The sequence below is a fragment of the Giraffa tippelskirchi genome, chromosome 1 (assembly GCF_054371585.1).
Source record: "Giraffa tippelskirchi isolate mGirTip1 chromosome 1, T2T-mGirTip1v1.2.pri, whole genome shotgun sequence".
In the NCBI taxonomy this organism is placed as follows: domain Eukaryota; kingdom Metazoa; phylum Chordata; class Mammalia; order Artiodactyla; family Giraffidae; genus Giraffa; species Giraffa tippelskirchi.
The window spans coordinates 25,489,907-25,514,131 of NC_137275.1; the positions used below are offsets into that span (position 1 = coordinate 25,489,907).

The following is a 24,225-nucleotide window of genomic DNA, read 5'->3' on the forward strand; positions in this document are numbered from 1 at the left end:
ATCAGTCCTGGAAGGCCTGATGCTGATGCTGAAGCTGAAACTCCCAATACTTTGGCCACCTGATGCTGGGAAAGATTGAAGGTGGGAGGAGAAGGGGGCGACAGAGGATGAGATGGTTGGGTGGCCTCACTGACTCAATGGACGTGAGTTTGAGTAAACTCCTGGAGTTGGTGATGGACAGGGAGGCCTGGTGTGCTGCAGTCCATGGGGTCACAGTCGGACACGACTGAGTGACTGAACTGAACTGAGTGCGTGATAAAGTACTTTGAGAATTCAAGGAAAAGACAGGAACGAATAAAAAGATGTTTGAAGATACACAGGAGTTGTAGGCAGAGTTAGTGGATGACCTCTGAGGTAGTTGAGGTTCTGTTAAATAGTATGGAAAGCCAGATGTAATCAGGTTGGTATCTTGATGAATAAATAGGATGATATTGCTTTTAACTGACAGGAGAAGAGTACGTTTTACACTGTGTACATTTCAGTGTGACAACAGTCTCCACATATTCACGTGTTTGGGGAGAAAGTAGGACTTTATAGAGGAATTAGACATTCTGCAAAAAGGTGTTAGATGATAATTGCTCTTTGAAGGTGATTTGAGGCTAACAACTTTCTGAAGATTCTTTTTGTACATAAGTGTTCTTAAATCTTGGGCTATCTTTGTGGAACTATATAGTCTTGTTCAGTTCAGTTCAGTCGCTCAGTTGTGTCCGACTCTTTGCGACCCCATGAATCGCAGCACGCCAGGCCTCCCTGTCCATCACCAACTCCTGGAGTCTACCCAAACCCATGTCCATTGAGTTGGTGGTGCCATCCAGCCATCTCATCCTCTGTCATCCCTTTCTCCTCCTGCTCTCAATCTTTCCCAGCATCAGGGTCTTTTCCAATGAGTCAGCTCTTCACACGAGGTGGCCAAAGTATTGGAGTTCCAGCTTCAACATCAGTCCTTCCAATGAACATCCAATGAACCCGTCCACCCTTTATGATGGACAGGTTGGATCTTCTTGCAGTCCAAGGGACTCTCAAGAGTCTTCTCCAACACCACAGTTCAAAAGCATCAATTCTTAGGTGCTCAGCTTTCTTCACCATCCAACTCTCACATCCATACATGACCACTGGAAAAACCATAGCCTTGACTAGATGGACCTTTGTTGGCCAAGAAATGTCGCTGCTTTTAAATTTGCTATCTAGGTTGGTCATAACCTCCCTTCCAAGGAGTAAGCGTCTTTTAATTTCATGGCTGCAATCACCATTTGCAGTGATTTTGGAGCCCCCCAAAAATAAAGTCTGACACTATTTCCACTGTTTCCCCATCTATTTCTCATGGAGTGATGGGACCAGATGCCATGATCTTAGTTTTCTGAATGTTGAGTTTTAAGCCAACTTTTTCACCCTCCTCTTTCACTTTCATCAAGAGGCTCTTAGTTCTTCTTCACTTTCTGCCATAAAGGTGATGTCATCTGCATATCTGAGGTTATTGATATTTCTCCCAGCAATGTTGATTCCAGCTTGTGTTTCTTCCAGCCCAGCATTTCTCATGATGTACTCTGCATATAAGTTAAATAAGCAGGGTGACAATATACAGCCTTGATGTCCTCCTTTTCCTATTTGGAACCAGTCTGTTGTTCCATGTCCAGTTCTAACTGTTGCTTCCTGACCTGCATACAGGTGTCTCAAGAGACAGGTCAGATGGTCTGGTATTCCCATCTCTTTCAGAATTTTCCACAGTTTATTGTGATCTACACAGTCAAAGGCTTTGGCATAGTCAATAAAGCAGAAATAGATGTTTTTCTGGAACTCTCTTGCTTGTCTTGTAGGCTTGACTAAAGATCACTTCTTGATTTGTGAGTTGAGAAATCACCATCTCAAAAGGTTAAGACTTTTTCATGGCCTTAGTTAAAACCCTTTCCTTACTTTCATCTTCAGGGTTTACATTATACAAACATGAGTGGAAGGACCCAAATCCCATAAATTTCTTGCCTATGACTTGGGTTCTTTTCTGTGAATACATTTCCCCACTCCAGGGGAGAAAACTGAAAGATGGCGGTTGTTTGTGTAGGTAAGTGTAAGTGTTAGTTGCTCAGTAGTTCCCAATTCTTTGCGACCCTATGGACTGCAGCCCACCAGGCTCCTGTATCCATTAGATTTTTCCAGACAATATTGGAGTGGGTTGCCATTTCCTTCTCCAGGGCATCTTCCCGACCCAGGGATTGAACCAGGGTCTCCTGCGCTGCAGGCAGATTCTTGACCGACTGAGCTACAAAGGAAGCCCTTGTAGCTTCCCTTGTTGTTTGTGTAGAATGCATAAATTAACCTATTGTTAAAAATAGAGTGAGGTTGCTTTCCATACCCCTCCCCTCCATACTTCTTACTTTCTGGTTAATGTAGTTGATTTCCCATCAGTCTAATTGTATTTTAGCCCTCTAAATTGAGTCCGTTTAAGTCAGTGTATTTAATTGGAACACCATCCTCTGTGTAACATCTTCATTTCATTTTATCTGTTCCCTGTGGGAGTACACCTGTAACTTTTAAAAACTACTCTGCACAGCCTCTTATGTATAGCTCTTTATTTAGGCTTTTACCAGGTTGCTGCTGCTGCTAAGTCGCTTCAGTCGTGTCCGACTCTGCGACCCCATAGACAGCAGCCCACCAGGCTCCGCCGTCCCTGGGGTTCTCCAGGCAAGAACACGAGTGGGTTGCCATTTCTTTCTCCAATGCATGAAAGTGAAAAGTGAAAGTGAAGTCGCCTGCTCTATCTCATTCCCCATTCGAAGTTCACTTTTCAGGTTATCTCTTTTTGAATAAGTGTAATTTATTGAGTAATCAAGTAAAAAGTTACCCCCACTGCCAGTTTCCTTTGCCTGTCTCTCTGATCTAAATTGATGATTCCATGGCTTCATGGCCATCAACTTTAGTGACTGTAAAGGTAGTGGGCAATGTGAAGCCTCTCTTGAACTTTGTTACAAAAACTCCAGTGTATTTTGACCTTTCTTTGTTGATTTGTGTGATACTTTTTTTTTTTACTTTGGTTATAGGTAGGTGACAAAAATGGCAGGTGAATGTGTATTTTATAAATGTGATGGGAAATTGGGATAAGTAACAAAGTCTCACTGAAGAAAATCTGGAAGTAGAGAAGAAAAGGGAAAATGAGAATCCCCAAACTCAGAAACAATACCTAATAGCGTTTTTTGTCATTGACCTTTGAACAAAACTGTTTTGTACATAATATTTTATTCAGAGGGTGTTAGTATTTTGCCACAGCTTAACATCAGTTGTTAACAGTAGGTTTAAATGTTCATAATTTCCATGTTTTTGTTGTTTTATAGAATTTTACTAGATAAATCTCCTGTTCCTTAACCTTGCCTATCATTCTTAATAAAAATACTATTTTTTTCTTCATTATTTTTTAAGAGTGTTTATTTGCCTGTGTCTTCATTGTGTCAGAGAGGAGCTTTCCTTGTGGTGCTTGGGCTTTCTAGTTGTGGTGCATGGGCCCAGTGGTTGCAGTGCTCGGGCTTAGTTGCTCTGTGACAGGTGAGATCTTAGTTCCCAACCAGGGATCAACCCTATCCCCCTGCATTGCAAGGTGGATTCTCAAACATTGGGCCATCAGGGAAGTCCCTGCTTCATTTTTTTAAACATAGCAAATAAGTCTCTCTATGCACCAGGCTTTGTTAATCCTTATTGCTGGAGGTTTTTAGGTTTGGGGGAAACTAATGGCACCTGAAATGACTGTGTCTAATTTTGCTTTATGTGTTAACTTTTTTTTTTAATGAGTTGATTTAATTGTGGGTGGCGCAAAATTTAAGGTAGAGCAAAGATTGAAGAACAGACTGCCTAGATTCTAGGCTGGGTTTACTTTGACCTCACAACTACGATAGAAGTGACTAAGGGAGAACTGAAGGGATAAGCCACTGTGTGAACATTTCTCTTCTTGAATATGCCACGGGCTCCAAGACAGCACTTTATTCTAGCTTATTTGTTGTTGTTTAGTCGCAAAGTCATGTCCAACTCTTTTGTGAGCCCATGGACTGTAGCCCAGGCCCCTCTGTCCGTGGGGTTTGGATTTCCCAGACAAGAATACTGGAATGGGTTGCCATTTCCTTCTCCAGTGGATCTTCCTGGCTCAGGGATTAAACCCACTACTCCTGCATTGGCACATGGATTCTTTACCACTGAGCCACCAGGGAAGCCTTTTATTCTAGCTGTAGGTGGCAAAAAAATGTTATGGAAGAGAATGCATTGTTTAAACGGTAGTGGAAGTTAGGATTACCATCACCTGAGGCATAAAGAACAGCTTTTGGCCAGATTTCCAAATTCTGCCTGTGGCCCGGGGCGCCTTCCGCATGGCCTTAGCTTTTAGCTCCTCCAGCTTCTCTGCTCCTCTTTGTTACTGCTTGAAAGCCTTACCTTCCTCTTCCATCTCCTTTGCCTGCTTCTTCGGCTGCTTGAAGGACTTCTTGCCGCTGCCCCTCTCCCCAGACCCTGGCACTGGAAGCAGTTAGGCATTATATAAAAATATAAAAGATTTTTTTTTTTTTTTACTATCAACTGAGAGTTTCAAGACAATCGCAAAAGGAGAAACAGGGAACCTAATACAGCATTATGTAAAAATTGAGTTGGGAGTCACCAGGATTATTTAATAGAGTTTTATCTGTAGGCTCCTTTATGGCTGGTATCTGATTTTTATTAAAAAGCATCACAGTTGTAATGATAATGGTGGGCTATCTTGTGAAGTTTTTTAAAAGGGGATCTACTTTGAGGGAATTCCCTGGCAGTCCAGTGGTTAAGACTTTTTGCTTTCACTGCTGAGGGCTTGAGTTTGATCCTTGACAGGGAGCTAAGATCCAGCAAGTTTAGTGCAGCAAAAAAACCCACGTTGAAGTTTTTTTGTTAACAGGGATTTAAACTGTATCTTGATTTGCCCTGTAGTTTCACACACACAAACGTGTGTATATATGTGTATTTAAACTAGTGATACTCATATTTTCTCTTTTTTCCTCCCATTTCTCTTAATTCCTAATGTTATGACTTTTACTGTTTGGAGGGCTATAGACATAAATTACTTACTTTAAATGATGAAAAATTATGTTTCTATTTTTATTTTTTACTTGTTTATCTTTGAGAGTTGAGGCTTAAGAGATACGTTTAGGTCTCACCTAACCCATTCTCTTCCCTGTTTGCTTGTCTGTATTCCATGATAGATTATAAACTCCGAGGGCTAGAGTCCTGTTCACTGAGGTAGCCCACTTACTATGAACAGTGCTTGACATGTAGTTAGATAATTAATAGCAAGAAAGGTTGAAAAGACATACACTAAAAGTGAAACACCGTTATCTGAGTATTTAGAGTATTGCTGATTTTTAATGGTAATTATTATGATTTTGAAACAGTGAAATTAATCCCTAGAAGGAGAGAGTATTCTATAAAGAAGACAAAAGCTAGTACTGTCTATAAGTGTAATCTCCCAAGTCCCGAGTTGTGCCCTCTGTCTATAGTTTTCAAAAATAACCATTAGAATCTAAGAATGTAGGAGATAATGTTCCCCAAAGGAAGAATAGTAAAAGTAAAAAGACTTTATTATGGTGCCACCTCGTCTGAGACAGCACTGGACATGCCACTTCCCCTTGTATTGAGACATAGAGAGATCAAGAAATAGAGACATGGAGACAGAGGAAATGGCAAATGTTGGAGGTTATAAGTAGTTATTGGGAATTTATTATTTTACTGTTACTGTTTAATATGTGATATTTTGTTTTCATTTGAATGGCTAAGAAAATTTACTTCATGGTATTTGACAAAGATGACTTTTAAGAGTTATTATTCTTATGTTTGCTTCCCTAGTATTTGACATTGTGCAGCAAAGAAATGGTTATGGAGAAGCCCAGTCCGCTGCTTGTAGGGCGGGAGTTTGTGAGGCAATATTATACTTTGCTGAATAAAGCTCCAGAATATTTACACAGGTAAACTTTAATTGGATTACTTACTATTTTATTTACTTTTATTTTCTTGAGTATGAGTACATATAAATTTTGTCTTTCTTGTCTCCTCACGTCCTAACAAGTATCTTTACAAAGCTCACCCAATATTTTAACAATCTGATGGCATAAAACCCATCTTTTTCAAGTTTCCTCCTTGAATGAAATCCACAGTAAGAAAAACACTTCTTACCAGATTCCATTATATAACACATTCACATCTGTACACACACTTACACATATACAATCACATAGTCTGGTATTTTATGTTTCTTTCTTTCTTTTTTTTTTTAACCCACAGACTTGACCAACTTATGGGTTCTAGTCTTGATTGAAATCACAGGTTAAGTTGTTTCATTTGGTTTTTGTGTAATTTTTAAAAGTTCTCTGTAGCAGTGTTAGGAAATGAATCAGTTAATTGATTTCATTTGTGAAAATTCCTTCAGATTGAATCACAAGAAAATATTTCTTTGTGAGACAGCAACAGTAGCCTTGTTTACTATTTTGGCAAGACATGTATAAGCTTATTTTTTTCCAGAGATTGAAATGAAATTGATCTATATTATGGGTAGTATTTATAATTTTTGTTCTACCTGGTGTATTTTTTAGTAGGTCGAAGATAAGTGAGACCTTTATAAGGATTAGGCTTTGCCAGCGTTTGTTGTAGAACACGCTAGCCAGATGAGTTAAGGATAAGTATGTCATTGCCGCTTCGCATGGGAAAGACTGTTAAAGGACTTTTCTCTTTTATATATAGGTTCTCTTTATAAATGTGCTGGGACATTCTAAAGTTCTATTTTGCATTGTGCCCTGACATTGTTAAGCATGTGTGTAATATTCCCTATGTTATTCCAGGAGACATTTTTAGATAACTAACACTGCCCCCCCAAAAAAGAATCAGTAACTATACATTTTTCTGATTATAAAAATAAAAACATTCCTGTTGACACAGTATATGTGAGTTTGAGGGAGAATGAAATTCTTTTTTTTTTTTTTTTTTTTTTTTTTTGTCTTTCCTCACCAAATGTTTTATTATCTCTACAAAAATTATGCTTGGAAGAGTTTCAAAAAGTAGAAAAAAATTACAGAAGGTGGTAATATTTTCCTCTTTTTCTTCTTTTATTATTATTACTATTAGAAATTATTGGGGACAGAGAATGGAAGGATGGTCTATAAATGCATGTAGCTCATATAAATATATTAATAAACATCTGTTTTTTTTTTTTTTTTTTTTTTTTAATTTTTTTATTTTTTATAAATTTATTTATTTTAGTTGGGGGCTAATTACTTTACAATATTGTAATAGTTTTTGCCATACATTGACAAGAATCAGCCATGGGTTTACATGTGTTCCCCTTCCCGGACCCCCCACCCACCTCCCTCCCCCTCTCATCCTTCTGGATCATCCCATTGCCCCGGCCCTGAGCCCTTGTCACATGCATCGAACATGGAATGGTGCTCTGTTTCACATATGACAATACACATGTCTCAATGCCAGAGAATGAAATTCTTAAGGCTTTTCATTATCTGAAATTTTGTCTTCACAGTGTAGGCATTAGCATTTTTAACTTTTTCTTTTTATAACAAGGAAAAACAAGACTCTCTACCATAATTTCAGGTAACAGCACAGACTTCTGTTTTATATTTAGCTTGTATAGCAGATTTCCCTATTAATAAATTTTTCAATTACTAACACTGTAGTGCATATCCTTAAACGTGCATTTTGGGGCATCTTTCTAGTTGTTTTCTTAGGATAACTTCCTAGAAATAGAATTGTTAAATGAAAGGTATGTTTTTCTCTAAAGCTTTTCTTATGCACACTTAACAGCCAAATTGCCCAAATGATAACTGTATACATGCTTGCCAGTAGTACATGAGAGAGAACAGTGTAAATATAAAAAAAAATATGGGTAGTGGTTAAAAGCATGGGCTCTGGAGCCAGCTGCTCTGACTTGATAGGTGTGTAACATCTGAGGAGTTAATTTAACCTTTTCTGAACTTCAGTTTGTTCATTTAGATAACAGCACTTACATTAGTCCTGAGGTTGTTAGGAGACTAGAATGAATCAATACATGCGTAGTGCACTGAAAAAGTTGTCATAGAGGAAGTCTTCCATGTTTTATTGCAATAGGAGCTGAGCTCTCTTTATGAAAAAATTAATTTTGCATATTTGATAACCTTAATTTAGGAAGATCTCCTAGTTGCTTTATGTAATACCAGAGAAACACTAATTTATCATGTACTTAAGAGCAGTATAAAAATACTGAGAAATTAGATGCTGAAATAATATATATATATTTTTTAAAGTTGATCTCTGAATTATTTCAATTAATTTAAATCTAAACTTTTAACTTTAGCCTTTGGAATTAGTAGTCATTTGGAATTCTTAGTAGAATGAATGTTAAATAGTTTCTGATTCCAAACAGATCTAAATAACTGAATTATTTGACAAAAATGGGTAAATAATAGCAGCATCAGTGTTTAGAACGTATTTTGAATGTCTCATTTTCCCACTTAACAGCATATAGATACAGTAAGAAGAGAATAGCTGAAGACAGTATAACTAATAGCCAGGCACACTGAGAATTCTATGTCATTGCTCATTTAATCCTTTCAGTAACTCTGTGGGGAAGTTACTCTGGTTCCATGTTACCAAGGAAAGTGAACTTGAAAGACTGCAGGTCTCAGGGTTACACAGCTAATGAGTGACAGAGCCAGACCTGGAAACTAGCTCTGCTTAATACCAGGACTCAACTACCTCTTAGACTGCTTTCTCTTCATAACTGAATGTTAATCATTATCAATGCTTTTACAGGTTTTATGGCAGGAATTCTTCTTATGTTCATGGTGGAGTAGATGCTAGTGGAAAGCCCCAGGAGGCTGTTTATGGCCAAAATGTAAGTGTCAATTTAATATACATTTAAGATTATTTTAACTTATTTAAACTTATTAACTTGTTTAAGATTATTTTATTTAAGTTAGACATTTGGAAAATAGCTTTCTTGTGCCCATGGATTTCTTCTTGAGTGTGGTCAGTTAGCTATGCTAAAATTTATGTTACAATACTTGTCAAATGTGCTTTGAGTTCTTATAAACATTGATTTTGTAGGAAGCACAGTATTAACATTGGCATGGATACAAAAGAGAAAATGGGACATTTTTATATCACTGGTGTACTTTATACCTGAAACAGTTGAGATAGTGTATACCATTTATAGAAATGTGGGCTAAACCTTATGTTACAGGAATGAATAGAAGTCTATTCCTTATGACTTTGTAGAGGATGTGGGATTTCAGCTAGTCTCTGGATTATAAGATTGGCCTTACCAACAAGAGGAAATTGAAAGAAGAAATGCAGACAAGCAGTAAATGAAAACCACGTGTGAGGTCAACATAGTTTATGGAACATGAGTCTGTCAGTAATGCATAGCATGGTGGAATGGATTCAAATGAGGCAGAGAGATAAAGTAGTTAGTATTCTAGAGTTGTGAGGAAATTGGTGGAAGTCAGTAGTATTGAATAGGTAACTTAGTATTAAAAAGGTAATGTAATATCATGAGTTTGTATTTCCTCCCTACTTTCTCCTAATAAAGGATATACACCACAAAGTATTATCTCTGAACTTCAGCGAATGTCATACTAAAATTCGTCATGTGGATGCTCATGCAACCTTGAGTGATGGAGTAGTGGTCCAGGTCATGGGTTTGCTGTCTAACAGTGGACAACCAGAGAGGAAGTTTATGCAAACCTTTGTTCTGGCTCCTGAAGTAAGTTTTCGTTTCAATTAATTTTCATTTATGTGATTTCATTTTGCTGTTAACTAGTTGCTTGAAGTGGCTAGAGTTTCCTCTTACAGGTATAGGTATGCATGTAGCTGTTTTTGAAATCTGTGTTGGACCTGTTCGTTTATTTGAACTTTCTGTGCTTTGACTATTTAGCAGAAAAAATGAGATCCTGATACAAATGTGCAAACAGATGATTACAGAAATAATATTAAAAATGTATTATTTAATAGTTTGAAAGTAGTCATTTCTTGAGTTCAAGCATTCTGTGATTTTCTTTATATTAACATTATAGCATGTTCAGCTTTGGAACATTATGTTTAGTCTGTTATTTCGGTATTAAAATAAAAGCTTTATTCTCTTTATGTCATACCACGTTTATGGGTATTTACGGAGTATTTGGATTTTTTTTTTTTATAGGGATCTGTTCCAAATAAGTTTTATGTTCACAATGATATGTTTCGTTATGAAGATGAAGTATTTGGTGATTCTGAACCAGAACTTGATGAAGGTGAGGTTACTTTCAAGATACAAGGATTTTGTTGGTACCAGTGCTCTTTAATGACATGGAAAGTGTGAAACTTAGAGAAATTTGACTTTGTAACTGAGTCAAAGCCCCTTTTCTCTTTTTTGTTCTTTTTTGTTTGTTTGTTTAAAAAACAGATGTTCTTTATATGAAATTATATAAAAGTCATACACAGAAAGTGAAAAAAAATCTCCCTCAATCTCATTCTCTATAGATAACCCAAGAATTTGGTGCTTACTACAGAATTATGTTGTATTCTATATCAACTGATACTTTCCTAAAAGTGGAAGTAGCTGATTCAAAGCTAGGCCTTTTTTCATCTAATGTATCTTTGTTGGCTGTTGATATTTTTTTGTCTATACCATAATTATTTAATCTTCTGTTGATATACATCAGCTTGTTTCCGATTCTCTGTCATTATTGCTTCATTGAATTAATGTGACAAAGGAAACTGAGTTATGACTTTAATACCATTTTTTCCTACCCTTTCCTTTTCTTACTAATAGATCTTTTTAAAAAAGAGCGTAATTCCAAACTTCATCTTGCCTGCTCTTTTTTAAGAAATAAGGAATATTAAGTGCCTTTGTACTTTCAAGAAATACGCTATTTTAAAAATATTTTATGATTTCTTTGAACATAAAAAATACATATACAAAATAGTGTATTAAGCCTCTTAAAAAGAGATGTGGTGTATTATGTGTTGTCAGAATCAGAAGATGAAGTAGAGGAAGAACAAGAGGAAAGACAACCATCTCCAGAACCTGTGCAGGAAAATGCTAACAGTGGTTACTATGAAGCTCACCCTGTGACGTAAGAATAGTGCTTGCAAAGCTAAATTTGGCCTAAACTATTCATATCATGTAGCTGCAAGTGGTTTTTGTTCCTAGAATTGTTGCTGAAAGTAAATTCTTGATAAAGCTATGTAGCCAGTGCCTGAGTGTTTACCATGCATATGCAAGAAATTTGGAAAGCATTCTTAAACATTTAATTCAAAAATTTGAAGTTGGTTTGGCCTAAAACTAATCACTTGCTGATAATGTATACTGTTTGGGACAACACAGAGTAGGCATTTTGTTTTTTAAATAATAGGTTTTCCTTATTCCTTATTTCCTAATAGTGATAAAGTGAACATGTTTAATAATCCAGTTTTTACATTTAGGTTAAAGAAATGCTGCTTGAGAGTATTGTTCCTTCTGCCTTCTGGTTCTTAGTGAACTTTGCTTCAAAACAGTGTATATTACTTGTTCTGCTCATTAGAGAAATGCTGAATTCTCTCCTATTTGAGTTGATCATTTCACTCCTACTGAAAAGTGAATGAAATATTTTATTGTAGCAATGGCATAGAGGAGCCTTTAGAAGAATCCTCGCATGAACCTGAACCTGAGCCAGAATCTGAAACAAAGACTGAAGAGCTGAAACCGCCAGTGGAGGAGAAGAACTTGGAAGAGTTAGAGGAGAAGTCTGCTTCTCCTCCGCCTGCTGAACCTGTTTCTCTGCCACAGGAACCACCAAAGGTTAGATCAAAGGAACTCTTTAGACCCGTAACATCACGCTTTCTTACGGTGCCATTAATGAAGCATGACCTTTGTTCTGTTAATTGTTGAATAGTAAACTATGCTTTTTTTATGTGTATGAAAGAAGCTGTGGGGCTTTTTTGGTAATTCTGAGGAAATTGTATTTCACCCCCTAAAAAACACCCCTCAGAATAAAAGTTAAGATTGATTCTTATCTGTGTGCAGTGTTTAGTACCATACATGAAATTATTCGAGTCCATGTATTAAAACCGAGAGTTGCTCTTCCATTCTGTATTAAGTCCTCTACACACGGATGCAAACAGGAGTCATGCAGCTTCCCAACTTAAAAACAAATTGGCCTCTTGTTAAAACAAGTGGTATGTGTGCTATTTCTGGTTTAAATGGGAACAGTTTCCTTACTACACCAAACTGTCTTGGAAAGATGAGTGATAACCCATAGTGTTTCGTTTAAACCTACCTAAAACATCTTTTATCTTTCTGTAAAGTAGGTATATTTGGGTAGTGAGAGGAGGAGATTGCTTGTTTTATTTGTGAATGTTAAAGTTTCCAGCTAGTACTCTCTTCTTTTCTGTCCTTCCTCTCTCCCCTTAGCGCCATCATAACACCTTATCTCCCCCCCAAAAGGGGAAAGAAATTGATTCTATTAGGTTCTTATTTTTCTAGCATGTGTAGTTGTTAGTGGTTTTGCTTGCCACTTGCTCATCTACTTAGAGCATATAGGAACTTGCTTGTGGATTTATTTAGTAGTTGAGACAAAACAGTCATAATCTTGCATAATGAGATTTTGAAACCTGGCACATAGACTGGCATGTGTGTGTGTGCCTTTGTTTTTAGGAGTCCTCCAATATAGAGCAATAGTTTAGAAATGAAAAGAAAATATATATTTGGGCGTTTCCCTGTAGGAATGTTGGTGGTTTTCCGTGATTAGTAGTCTAGGTCTGTTGCATTTCCTGCAGGCTTTCTCCTGGGCTTCAGTGACCAGTAAAAACCTGCCTCCTAGTGGCACTGTTTCCTCCTCTGGGATTCCACCCCATGTTAAAGCACCAGTCTCACAGGTAACCCATCTGTGAACACATCCGATTGTATCCTTGTTACATTGCCAATTGCTTATCTTTTTCATACTTTTTAAAGTGAGTCAATCAGAAATTATGGATTACATATACAAAAAACCTGTATTAAATGTCAGTTGCACCCACTTTAAATGCCAGATCTCCATTCATCATCTACATAGGTGGTATTTGGGATATGGGTGTGTGAAATACAGATTTAGTTAGTTTTATCAATATATATTGTCATTTAAAAGCCTTCTTAAAATAACCAAAAACTCCTTTTTATAAGTTTAAAATTTCATTTAGCAAAAATATTTTAGGGAAGAAATTTGAAAGCCACAAAGTAGTATGGCATTATAAAGAATCATTGTTATATATATTTTTTTAAACAGAAAACAAAACCAAAAAAATGCACTGCCTAAGCTCTCAGTCTGTAAGTGGTTCATACTGTTTAATTGAAGCCTGTACCAACTTATGACTGTAGTGTTCACCTTAACTGATCATTCTAGTATTCTGCCTTTTGTCTGTTTGTCATCTTACTTACCTCAGAACTTTCAAAAACACTGAAAAATAAAGACACTGGCTACCTAATGTGTTGATTAGATATACTTTAGAGTTAACCAAATTCTAAAGTAAATAGCCACAGTTAAAGGATGTCCAGCACTTCTCCTACATTTTGCGTCAAGCTTCATTCTGGTATAAAATTTACATGTAAAATGGTTAGTGCACATAAAATTGTGTTCATACACCTCTTTTTGTGCTCTAAACATTGAAACTGTGAGATTTCAAAAGGAGCTAGTAATTATTAGGCAGTCCACCTGGTGTTGGTACACATAATTAGCTATGTAATAGAATACATGGCCTTGTGGTAGCTTTTCTTTTTTTTTTTTTCAGCTAGATATTCAGGAAATACTGAGTAATTACCTCAGATCACAAACTAGAAGTCTGTCTTAATGAAGAAAATTAATTTGCCAAGTACTGGTTGTAATTTTCTACCCATCTGAAGACTCAATAAGTGATTTTCTGAATTTTCTTTTGGAATTCTTGATTTCTTACCACATTTGTATTTGGAATCTTTTGGATTATTACTTGAATTTCAGAGAGTTGGCTACATTTATTTTAAACTTACTGCTAGTTAACAGTTAGAGTAACTAATGCCCATTACGCCTTTAGTATGGCACCACACGTTGTGCAAAGTACTTATTTATTCTTACCTAATCCCTACAACCACCTTGTGAAAATGGTTACTATTATTATTCCTGTTTCACAGACAAGTAAATTAAGACCTCTAGTACTTCCACCTAAGGTCAGACAGCTTTATAAATAAAATAGTAGGGCTTCGAATTCATGCAGTTGGATACCCATGCAAGCCTGTAGGTTTCTTCAGCCCTTGGAGGGGAATGTATCTCTGTTTACATCAAAGAAGAAGAGTGTTTACATCAAAGAAGAGGAGTGCTATATCTAAGTCATGTCTATGTATTACATTATATTAGATCCTAGCCTCTTGTCTAGAGAAATAAAATTTTAAGTTTAAAAAAAAAAAGGGTAAGAGACTGGATTGTGTTTTAATAACCTATCTCCTTACTAAGACAAAATTTTAAACATTTATAATTTAAACTTTAAAATAACTTTCTAATCTCCTTAAGCTGTATAAGAATGGATTCATAATTGTTTTCCTCCCTCTTGATTTAATAAACCATTCAGTTTTATTTTGTCACTTTGGTATAGTATCCATTTCCTTAACACTTTGAGCATAGATTATTAATAAAAGGCTTCCCAGGTGGTGCTAGTAGTAAAGAACCTGCCTGCCAATGCAGGAGACACAAGAGACGCAGGTTCGATCCCTGGGTCAGGAAGATCCCTTGGAGGAGGAAATGGCAACCCACTCCAGTATTCTTGCCTGGAGAATGCCATGGACAGAGGAGCCTGGTGGGTCCCAGTTCATGGGGTCGCAAAGAGTCGGATATGACTAAAGCGACTTAGCACACATTAATAAAAGAATTAAATCTAATTCCAAAATATTAGTAGGCATTAATTTAGAAGTAGTTATTTTCTTGGCAGATTTGTTGGAAGTTGATTAGTTCATTTAAATAGCTTTTGTTTGGTTGAAGTACACATTAGTTGTGGTTTTACCTGCTGTTACTGAGTTGATTTGATGGTTTCATTTTTATTTCATAGTCTGTTTGCTTTCATTTGTGGAATTTGTCATGTGAGCACACTTTTCTGGTTGCATGGAATTAATTTTCAGGCCCTGAAGGTTGTATGTGGGTTGTCTTAGTTACTTTATCTCCTTGGAGCAAGAAGTTTTCATGAAATTAATCCTGAAGAATTGTAAGTGCACAGCTGGCTTAGTTGACATATATTGAAAGAAATATTGATAAAATTTTTTTGTCTCATATTTTTCTTGTACTGACATCATCAAATATCTAAAAAGTTGCCAAATTCATGTATGGGTTATTTGTAAGATGTTGGAACTTATTTACTTGTGTTTTTAATATTAAATCCTTAAAGGATAATAAGAACTTTTTTGTTTTATTACTTGTAGTTATTTTTGTTTCAGTAGTCTTTTGAAAAGAATCTAAATCAGCTAGAATTCTTTTTCTTGGATGGAATGAATTGAGGTTTTTCTAGATATTTAAATTAAAAAGTGTGATTTGCTATTTTTGTTCCTTAAGTACTAGCTTCATCAAACTTTAGAAAATATTTGTTCTTTAATAAGGTTTTATATTTATACTGTTCAAGTTGTGCTTTTAGGCCTTGCCCTCCTCAGTTGAAATTTCTAAATAACTGCCTTTTCCAGGCATCATATTTTCTGTCAAATTATTATGTAGTCTTAAATTCTAAATACAGATAGCAGTGGTCTCAGGGCTGTGATGTTGGTTCCCTGGTCAGTCTAGAACATTCTACATGTTTTGAATTAGAGAACCAAATATAATTTAATTTTAAATGAACCATTAGTTACTGAACATCTGTGTCTAATAACACTGTACTTCGTACTTTTTCTGGTGTAGAAATAAGATACGGTCCTTGTAGGAATAAATACACATAAATAATTTAAATACCTGAAAGAGTTAGACATTGAAAATTTTTTTTTAGCTAGCGAAGTTCTAGAACATGGGGAGCAACTTCATTTTGAGAGAAGTAGGAAATCTAGAAGAAAAATAACTGAGTGAGACAGGCAAATTTATTCCAGACTGCTATTAAAGACTGCAAGGATAGGAGATAATAAAGCTTTTGATTACAGTGGGTGAAACTATAAATTGTTTTTGAAAGAAACATAGCTCTTTGTATCAAAATTTGTCCTTGTAAATTATAGTATCCCAGTTATATAAACTATGAAAGAGTTTGAGCCACTCGTGAGCTGAGGTACTCAGAGGTCGTCAGCCATAAAGATAGCTAGTTTTCTGACTTGAGAACACATTGTCCATACTCCTGCTGAGTGTTTTCAGCATTCTTTGAAGGTGCATATGTTTTCTCTCTTCCTTGGACCATAAGTATTTGGGCAATAGACTGCCTGAAGAAATTGGAAATACTGAAAATGGCATGTATGAAGGAAAAGGTAATAGATGGAGATGTCATTTTGTTTTTAACATAGTTATTTAATTACATGTGTTTAATTTAGCAGTTAGCAGAAACTTTTGGAGGGTAACTTAAAATGATCTACTACTTCTACCACCCCCAAGAAACAGTTAAGAAACATTGTTGGGGTCAGTCCTTAAGTAAATGCATACCTAAGGAAGAACAACAGGGAGCTAAAGGACTTCTTTGTTTGAGATGCTATAAACACGTTCCTATGTTGTTTTTTGTGTGCATCTTAACTTTAAGGTAGTATTTTTAGGTGCCAGAGTATACTAAATTTTATATTTTGAATTATCAAAATATGATTTAAAAAATTATTCATGATGTGGGGTTTATATGATATCGCTGAGCACTAAATTTGAAGGTCAGCAAACTAGATAATTAGAAGTATGTATCATATATTCTTGTCTTGCAAAGATAAAGACGGCTTTTTATTTTGTATATGTATTTACATGAAATGGCTCATCTTGCATTTTTTTACGTTTGTAGCAGTATCTTTTATACTGTCCCAATGTGGATACAACTTTATTAAAAAAAATATGGTTGTAAAAAACAGGTTATTATGAATTATAACCTAGAGTGAGAAAATTTACCCTACAGTCCTAGATTGGTACAGAATATCTTTATAAAAATTTGTTTCACATATTTAGGACATACATTAAAAATATTCTAGACATAAAATTACCATAATGCCTGCTGGTGACTTGGTTGCTTTAGTTTGGTTGTTTTTCTCCTGTGGAATGTGTTTCTTTATAATGTGTTTTTTTCCCTTGTATTTTAGCCTAGAGTGGAAGCTAAACCGGAAGTTCAGTCTCAGCCACCTCGTGTGCGTGAACAACGACCTAGAGAACGACCTGGTTTCCCTCCTAGAGGACCAAGACCAGGTGAGTCAGCCCCTCCTGTGATCTTCAGCAGTTAGCACTTGAAAAATTAGAGAAAACTGAACTGGAAAAAATTTTTTTTTAATTATAATGTATTTTACATGCAAATCCTTTTAGTACCAAATTGCTTAAAGGCTAAAGTAACCTGATATATATACAGCCTGGGTAAAACAACTAACTTTCGACATGTATTTTGAAAATAGAATTTTGAGACACATTTTCATTGGTTATTGTCGCTGGTTCTAAGAATTCAAAACTGAACTGCCAATAACCTACTCTCTTATTTAGCACTCTTATCTCTTCACAGATAAACAATAAGCACACCCTGATTCTTCTTATTTTGATTATCTTAGGTATTAAGTAAGTTGCCATGATTTTTGACTTGTTTCCATTGTTAGCCAATATATGTAGAACCTCTATTTGAATTCTGTAAATATGTTTAGATTACTTTTGGGAGGAGGTGGGAGATAGTATACATCATATTTAGAAAATATACTTTTTTAATAAAAAAATAAGTGTTATTAAACCAGAAGTTATGGGAGCTGGGGTTTAATCCCCAGCCTTGTCACTGAGTTTGTGATCTTGGGTAAGACCCTTGAATCGTGATATTGTCTTAAACTATTTAGTTACTACACAGATTTTTTTCTGTGTGATGCCTTTCTTTAGATGCCTCATTCTGTTCCTTGTGTTCGTGGGAGGATCATATAAGATTTTATATATGTATATATGAGCACCCTAAGGTGAATAAAAGGTTATATAAATGACATTATTGCTGTTAAATTTACTGATTTGGCTATAATTTTATACAACAATATTTTATACAAGATTAATTTGTGAACTTCAAGGTACTAAACAAATATTTAGTACAAACACATCTCACTATCTGAAATCAGTTTGGTGCCTGGGTGATTGCAAGAGTTTGGTTAAGGAGGAATACTTACACTGCTGATACTTGGCTTTCACATGATCAGACCAGTAGATCTAGAAGAAGGGACTTGAGCAATCTAGCCAATACCCTCAGTTAACACTTCAGTGTAATGTTGTTTTCTAACTAACCTACTAATAATAGGCAGTTGTACAACTCAAAGGAGCTTATTATCTTATTAAACTAAAACAAGAATATCAAGTGTTGGGGTTTTTAACTTACATTGCTTTGAACTAGTTGTTTATTATATGACATTGTAAACTTTAATATCTGCTTTGTTCCTCTTCTCAGGCAGAGGAGATATTGAACAGAATGAATCTGACAACCGTAGAATAATTCGCTATCCAGACAGTCATCAACTCTTTGTTGGTAACTTGCCACATGATATTGATGAAAATGAACTAAAAGAGTTCTTCATGAGTAAGTGGTTTACTTTGCTTTATGGTAAAATTAAGCAGGAGGAGAAGAGAATTTTTTTTCTAATCATAAGACTTATTCTTCTTGACTTTCATTTCAGAGAAAGCATTCTGTTATAATCAGGATTTTCACATAACATTATATTCCAGATAATTGATGGCAATGCCAAATATTTTTGACAACTATTTTGAGTCGCTATAGTTTCTAGAGTTTTTAAAATTTTTTTTTGTTAGACTTCTCTTCCCCCTTGTTAGTTACCCATTTTTATTTTTTTAAACTTTATTTTGTATTGAGGTGTAGCCGATTAACAATGTGATAGTTTCAGGTGAACAGTGAAGGAACTCAGCCATTCATATACTCACTCAAGCTCCTTTCCCATCCAGGCTGCCACATAACATCGAGCAGAGTTCCATGTAGCTATACAGTAGGTCCTTATTGGTTATCCATTTTAAATATAGCAGCATGTACATGTTGATCCCAAACTCCCTTAACTATCCCTTCCCTTTTTATCCGCCCCCCCACCACCAATAAGTTTGTTCTCTATGAGTCTGTTTCTGTTTTATAAGTAAGTTCATTTGTCTCATTTCTTTTTAAATTCCATGTGTTATGTCATATGATATTTCTCCTTCTCAGTCCGACTTACTTCACTCAGTATGGCAATCTCTAGGTCCACCCATGTTCCTACAGATGGAATTATTTGATTCTTTTTAATGGCTTAGTAGTATTCTGTTGCGGAGCCTGGTGGGCTGCTGTCTATGGGGTCGCACAGAGTCGGACACGACTGAAGCGACTTAGCAGCAGCAGCAGTATTCTATTGTATATATGTTCTACACTGAGGAGAGTACTTTTTTCATAATATGACTTAAAAAAAAACATTTACCTCCGTACATAGTATGTATATCTCTAGGTACTGGTCACCTTTAATTGATCAGGAGTATAAGGTTATATCAGATGTTTCCCAGTGACTATACTTAGTGTTGATTGACCTGGTTCTGTAGAGGTTAGAAGAAAGAGCTGAATCAGTCTTAAATTTGGAAATGGGATTCATCTGGCAAATACAAATCTAATATAGAAAATAAAATTGTCTAAAATGTATAGGTAACTTTTCCTTTTGAATGGACTGATAAAGACGTAGAGCAACAGAATAGGCTAGTTGTTGGCATCTTAAGTGAATGACCTGTAAGAGTGAAAGTACCTTAATGTGCACTGGGTATAGCAGCTTGCAAGTTGTGTTTTGAAATGGATCAGGAAGAATGAGGTATTTCATTCTGAACAGTTAAAGTTCAAAATACTCTGTTAAAATATTTTACCCTTTGTGTAATGTATATTTTCACAGGTTTTGGAAATGTTGTGGAACTTCGCATCAATACCAAGGGTGTTGGGGGAAAGCTTCCAAATTTTGGTTTTGTGGTTTTTGATGACTCTGAACCAGTTCAGAGAATCTTAATTGCAAAAGTAAGTGACTTAAAGGGCATAATTGAATACCTTATTATTCCTGTTGTATTTAATGTGAATTAGTCTTTTTTTTAATGGTACAGTTAAAAATAGATTACTATGAAATAGTATTTATGCAAAGAATAAAGATGTGTTAGTAGTTTTAAAATTTGAGGTATGGATCATTTTAAAATAAATTTGTTTCATTATTTACTCTGGTAAAGAAGGTTGGATATTGAGAATAGATTGCATATTGAGAATTTTATGAAAAGTTTTTCTGTCTTTTAGGATTTTCTTACTTCTGTAAGTAAGAAAATCACTATTTCTTACATCACTATTACTTTCTAACCTGCCCATGTACATTTTTTTCTTCCTTTTTAAAGCCAATTATGTTTCGAGGGGAAGTACGTTTAAATGTGGAAGAGAAAAAGACAAGAGCTGCCAGAGAGCGAGAAACTCGAGGTGGTGGTGATGACCGCCGGGATATTAGGCGCAGTGATCGAGGTCCTGGTGGTCCCCGGGGAATAGTGGGCGGTGGAATGATGCGCGACCGGGACGGAAGAGGACCCCCTCCGAGAGGTGGCATGGCACAGAAACTTGGCTCTGGGAGAGGAGCTGGGCAGATGGAAGGCCGCTTCACAGGACAGCGTCGCTGAGGCTCCACTGTTGGCAAAGTCTTGGCAGTGGTACATTATTCATCGTGTTTGCATTCTTGTTAATTTTTTTTTTGGCTTTGGAATGTGACACAGCCTTTTTGATCATTTCTTTGATGTGAAAAGCATCTTTCGGTTATCAGTTAAATTGAGGTGGACATTATTTCCCCAGTTTTACAACAGGATTTGCATTGTTAATTTATAAATCTAGACTTTGAGAATTAAGGACTGAGAAATGACCATATCTTAAACTATCTACAACAAAATGAACTTAAAAGGACATGCCCAACTGAATTCAGGTCCTTTGAGTCAAAAAAATCCTCTGCTGCACATTTTGTTTAAGTGTTACTGTTTCTGCCTATTGTTGGAAACACAAATAGTGCAATTTGTGCAATTGGAGAATCTTGCCTTTTTTTCTTGGCTCCCCCCAAAAATACAAACCAACAGAAACTTGTTATGCACTCATCAGAATGCACTAATGGGTACTCTGAACTCATTAACCTTGACATCTGCAACAGGAGGCAACAGGGGAAAAAAATCTTTCATCTTTTTTTCCAGTAGAGCATAGTTCGTGAAATGATGAGGGCATTTTTACCTGCTTGCTGTGACCAGCGTGTGTACACATAAACCTTAACAAGACTACAAATATATTCCAGAAGGAAGTCATTTAGTTACGAACTAAATAACAAAGATGAGAACTTCAAATGCTATGGTCTTGAATGTTAGACCAGATTTAGTAGCTCCATATCTAAGGTTTTTTTCTACCTGCCCCTCTTCAGTACAGGGATGGCTGGCTGCTCAACACACTCCTCCTCCCCCTTTTCCTTTCTTTAAGCTGTGTACAGTGAAAATTGTCTTTACTGTATTTTTGTTCTCTGGTAATGTAATACGCATGATGGTGCCTTCTATTAATACATCATTCCAGTCTTGCTGGTAATTTTGTACAGTATAGTGTATAAATTGCTGTGCTGCAAAGCCAAACAGCTGCAAAATGTTGAGAAATCATTGAAGTATATAAAAATTGCAGTATCTTTAAAATCAGTAAAACTGACTAGTATATTATTTACCTTGTTCTTCAGTTAACAACTTTGTGTTCTCTGTGGGAGGGAGTCTTGTGTGTTTGGGAGGGAGAGGGAAGGAGGAAGTCAGTTTTTGAGTCAGTCTCTTGTTGACTTTTCTTTTAGCCTGAAGGTGAACGTTGAAGCGTATCACTTGAGAGGTGCTTGGAAAAGTCAGTTAACTTGATGTACGTTTTTAGTGACCTTTTAAAAGCAGTCAGATTCCGTAAATGGCACGTAAACCTGAAGTGAGGATACTGCAATTTTCAGAGAAAAGAACAGCAGCTCTTAAGTGTTTGCATTTTCTATTTGGGGGGGCAGGGAACTGTCATTCATTTTGCACAATTCTTGACCTGATGTCAGCACCTGAGTGGCTCTGAATTTAAGTCTGGGACGACATCTTTTATTTTTACATGAATCTCTAAACGATTCTGTGAGCAAAGTTTGTAGCTGCTGGATTATTGTCTGTCTTTATAGCAAGTTCCGGTAAACCACAAATACGACAAAGGATATCTGATTTTATGCTTGGAGTATTTGGTACCTACCAGTTTCTGATGTTTCAGGCCAGGAGTGGGGTAAATAAGTGTGACCACTTAAAGCTGCTTGTAGCATGGAAGACTTCTCCATTCTGTCTTAGTAAAAGCAAACAAAAAATGCACTTGACATAATAGCAAACTGTTTCTTAATTACTAAACTGTTTGCTATTTAGTAAACTAGCAAATGATGCACATATTTTGTTTTTCATGTACCGGGCAATGTAAGTAAAATTAAGCCTATCCCTTTTTCCCCCCCTTGAATGAGGTCTTCCATGTTCGAGGAAAAGTCTTGCACTATTGCATATATTTTGGGGACACAGATCTCTCAGTTTCCATTTTGGGGGGGCTTAAGAATTTTTTTTCCTGTTTGAAATATATTTACGCTTTCTAATGTATAGTACTTGAAGTTCTTACAAGAAAATTACTTTTGAGTTTTGAAGCTTTTATTCAAACTGCTTTTAAATAAGTGGTTTCTTGTCAGTGTGTTTTTTTTTTTTTATAGCCTATTGTTCCTCTTTCATTTCTTTCTCCTTCATTTGATATATATATATATAAAATTTTCAATCCAAGATATTGCCCTACCACCCATGAAAACTGTTCTGGCACCAAAAGTAATGATAAATGTTAAGTGTAATAGAAAATTAAAGAGCCATTCAGCTTCAGTCTTTACATACCATGAATAAAACATTAAAACATCACATGGAGAAGTTTACATGGTGATTGTTCACCTGCAGTACTGTGGACTTTTAACATTTTGTCCCCTTTTCAGTGAACCAGAGTAAAAATATTCATCTACCATAACTGTTATTTGCTGTTTTTTTTTTATTGTTGTTGTTTGTTTGTTTTTATTTTTTGGATGGTAATATTCTATTCTATCCTTATGACACTATTGCAACCAAATTGGCTTTACCATCTTGGCTTTAGTAGGTATAGAAGACAATGGATTACCATCTTTATTGCTGTAATGTGTTAAGCATTATATGCTAGTAGCATCTAGTTTAACTGTTTCAGGTGGAAAGTATTCTTTGAGTTTCCATTTTGAATGTGTTTGGACTAAAACAATAAACTACTGATGTCTGCAGCATTTTATCTATGTCCCTAATTTAATCTGTAGGTTTGTGTTCCAAAATATTTTCTACCAGTTGCATTTCACACAGCCTCAGTAAAATAAGGAATTGTTCTAAAATCAACTGATTATTATTTGTGAAATTTGATACATAAATTATTTAAGTAAGACTTGAACATAATTACTTGAACTGAAATCAGTCCCAGTTCAGTTAGATAGCTGGTAAAGAATGTTAGACCAGAATAATAAGTGGTGAGGAAGGTGAGAAGCAGACTACTAAACATTTATTTATTTTTAATAATCTTGGGTTTTCCAAAGGATTGCTACTTCATCTCAGAAGGAAAAGAGGATGGGAAGATCGAGGTGATCTGAAGTTATGGACATGACCAGTTCAGCAATTGGAACAAATTTGTGAAGCTTTAAAAGAATTTTAAAGGGAAAAGAATCATTCAGTCATAGTTAACAAATACATTCTTCAAATGAAAAATAAAATCATAAGGCATATGTAATTTTAGAACTTGAGACTTTTACTTTGTTAATAGCGATAGTACAAGTGAATTTTTCCTGATATATTTATAACACTGTATGAAGATTCCATAAATCAATCTTTACTAGTTTGTATTGGAGAAAAGCTAGACTGTTATTCAAGTACTTTTAGGAAGTAAGACTTAAGATTTTTTAAGTGTCTATTAAGCTCACTTCAATTTTACATTTAATTTTATGGCTATGGAAAAACATTTTTCGGAAGGGATATGTGCCATACTGTATTGAAAACAAATTTGAAGGAGTAAAATATCATTTGGTCCAGG

The 24,225-nt window shown here is 35.7% G+C and overlaps 1 protein-coding gene across 31 annotated transcripts in view; it reads left to right on the forward strand.

The window, feature by feature from the left end:
• G3BP2 (G3BP stress granule assembly factor 2) overlaps positions 1–23,925 on the forward strand; it is an 87,147-nt gene extending 63,222 nt beyond the window's left edge. For 8 of the 31 annotated variants that reach the window (XM_081586442.1, XM_081586363.1, XM_081586422.1 and 5 more), the window contains 10 exons: positions 5,842–5,960; positions 8,791–8,872; positions 9,569–9,742; positions 10,178–10,268; positions 10,991–11,093; positions 11,617–11,797; positions 17,228–17,330; positions 18,544–18,672; positions 20,006–20,124; positions 20,487–23,434. In XM_081586442.1, the coding sequence (XP_081442568.1) occupies positions 5,866–5,960; positions 8,791–8,872; positions 9,569–9,742; positions 10,178–10,268; positions 10,991–11,093; positions 11,617–11,797; positions 17,228–17,330; positions 18,544–18,672; positions 20,006–20,124; positions 20,487–20,759 (1,350 nt within the window). In that variant the 5' untranslated portion in view covers positions 5,842–5,865 and the 3' untranslated portion in view covers positions 20,760–23,434. Of the gene's footprint in view, positions 1–5,841; positions 6,011–8,740; positions 8,873–9,568; positions 9,743–10,177; positions 10,269–10,990; positions 11,094–11,616; positions 11,798–12,774; positions 12,874–17,227; positions 17,331–18,543; positions 18,697–20,005; positions 20,125–20,486; positions 23,435–23,734 lie in introns of those variants that run through there. The other 23 variants (XM_081586209.1, XM_081586245.1, XM_081586267.1 and 20 more) reach the window with 7 other exon arrangements.
• The last annotated feature ends 300 nt before the right edge of the window (positions 23,926–24,225 follow it).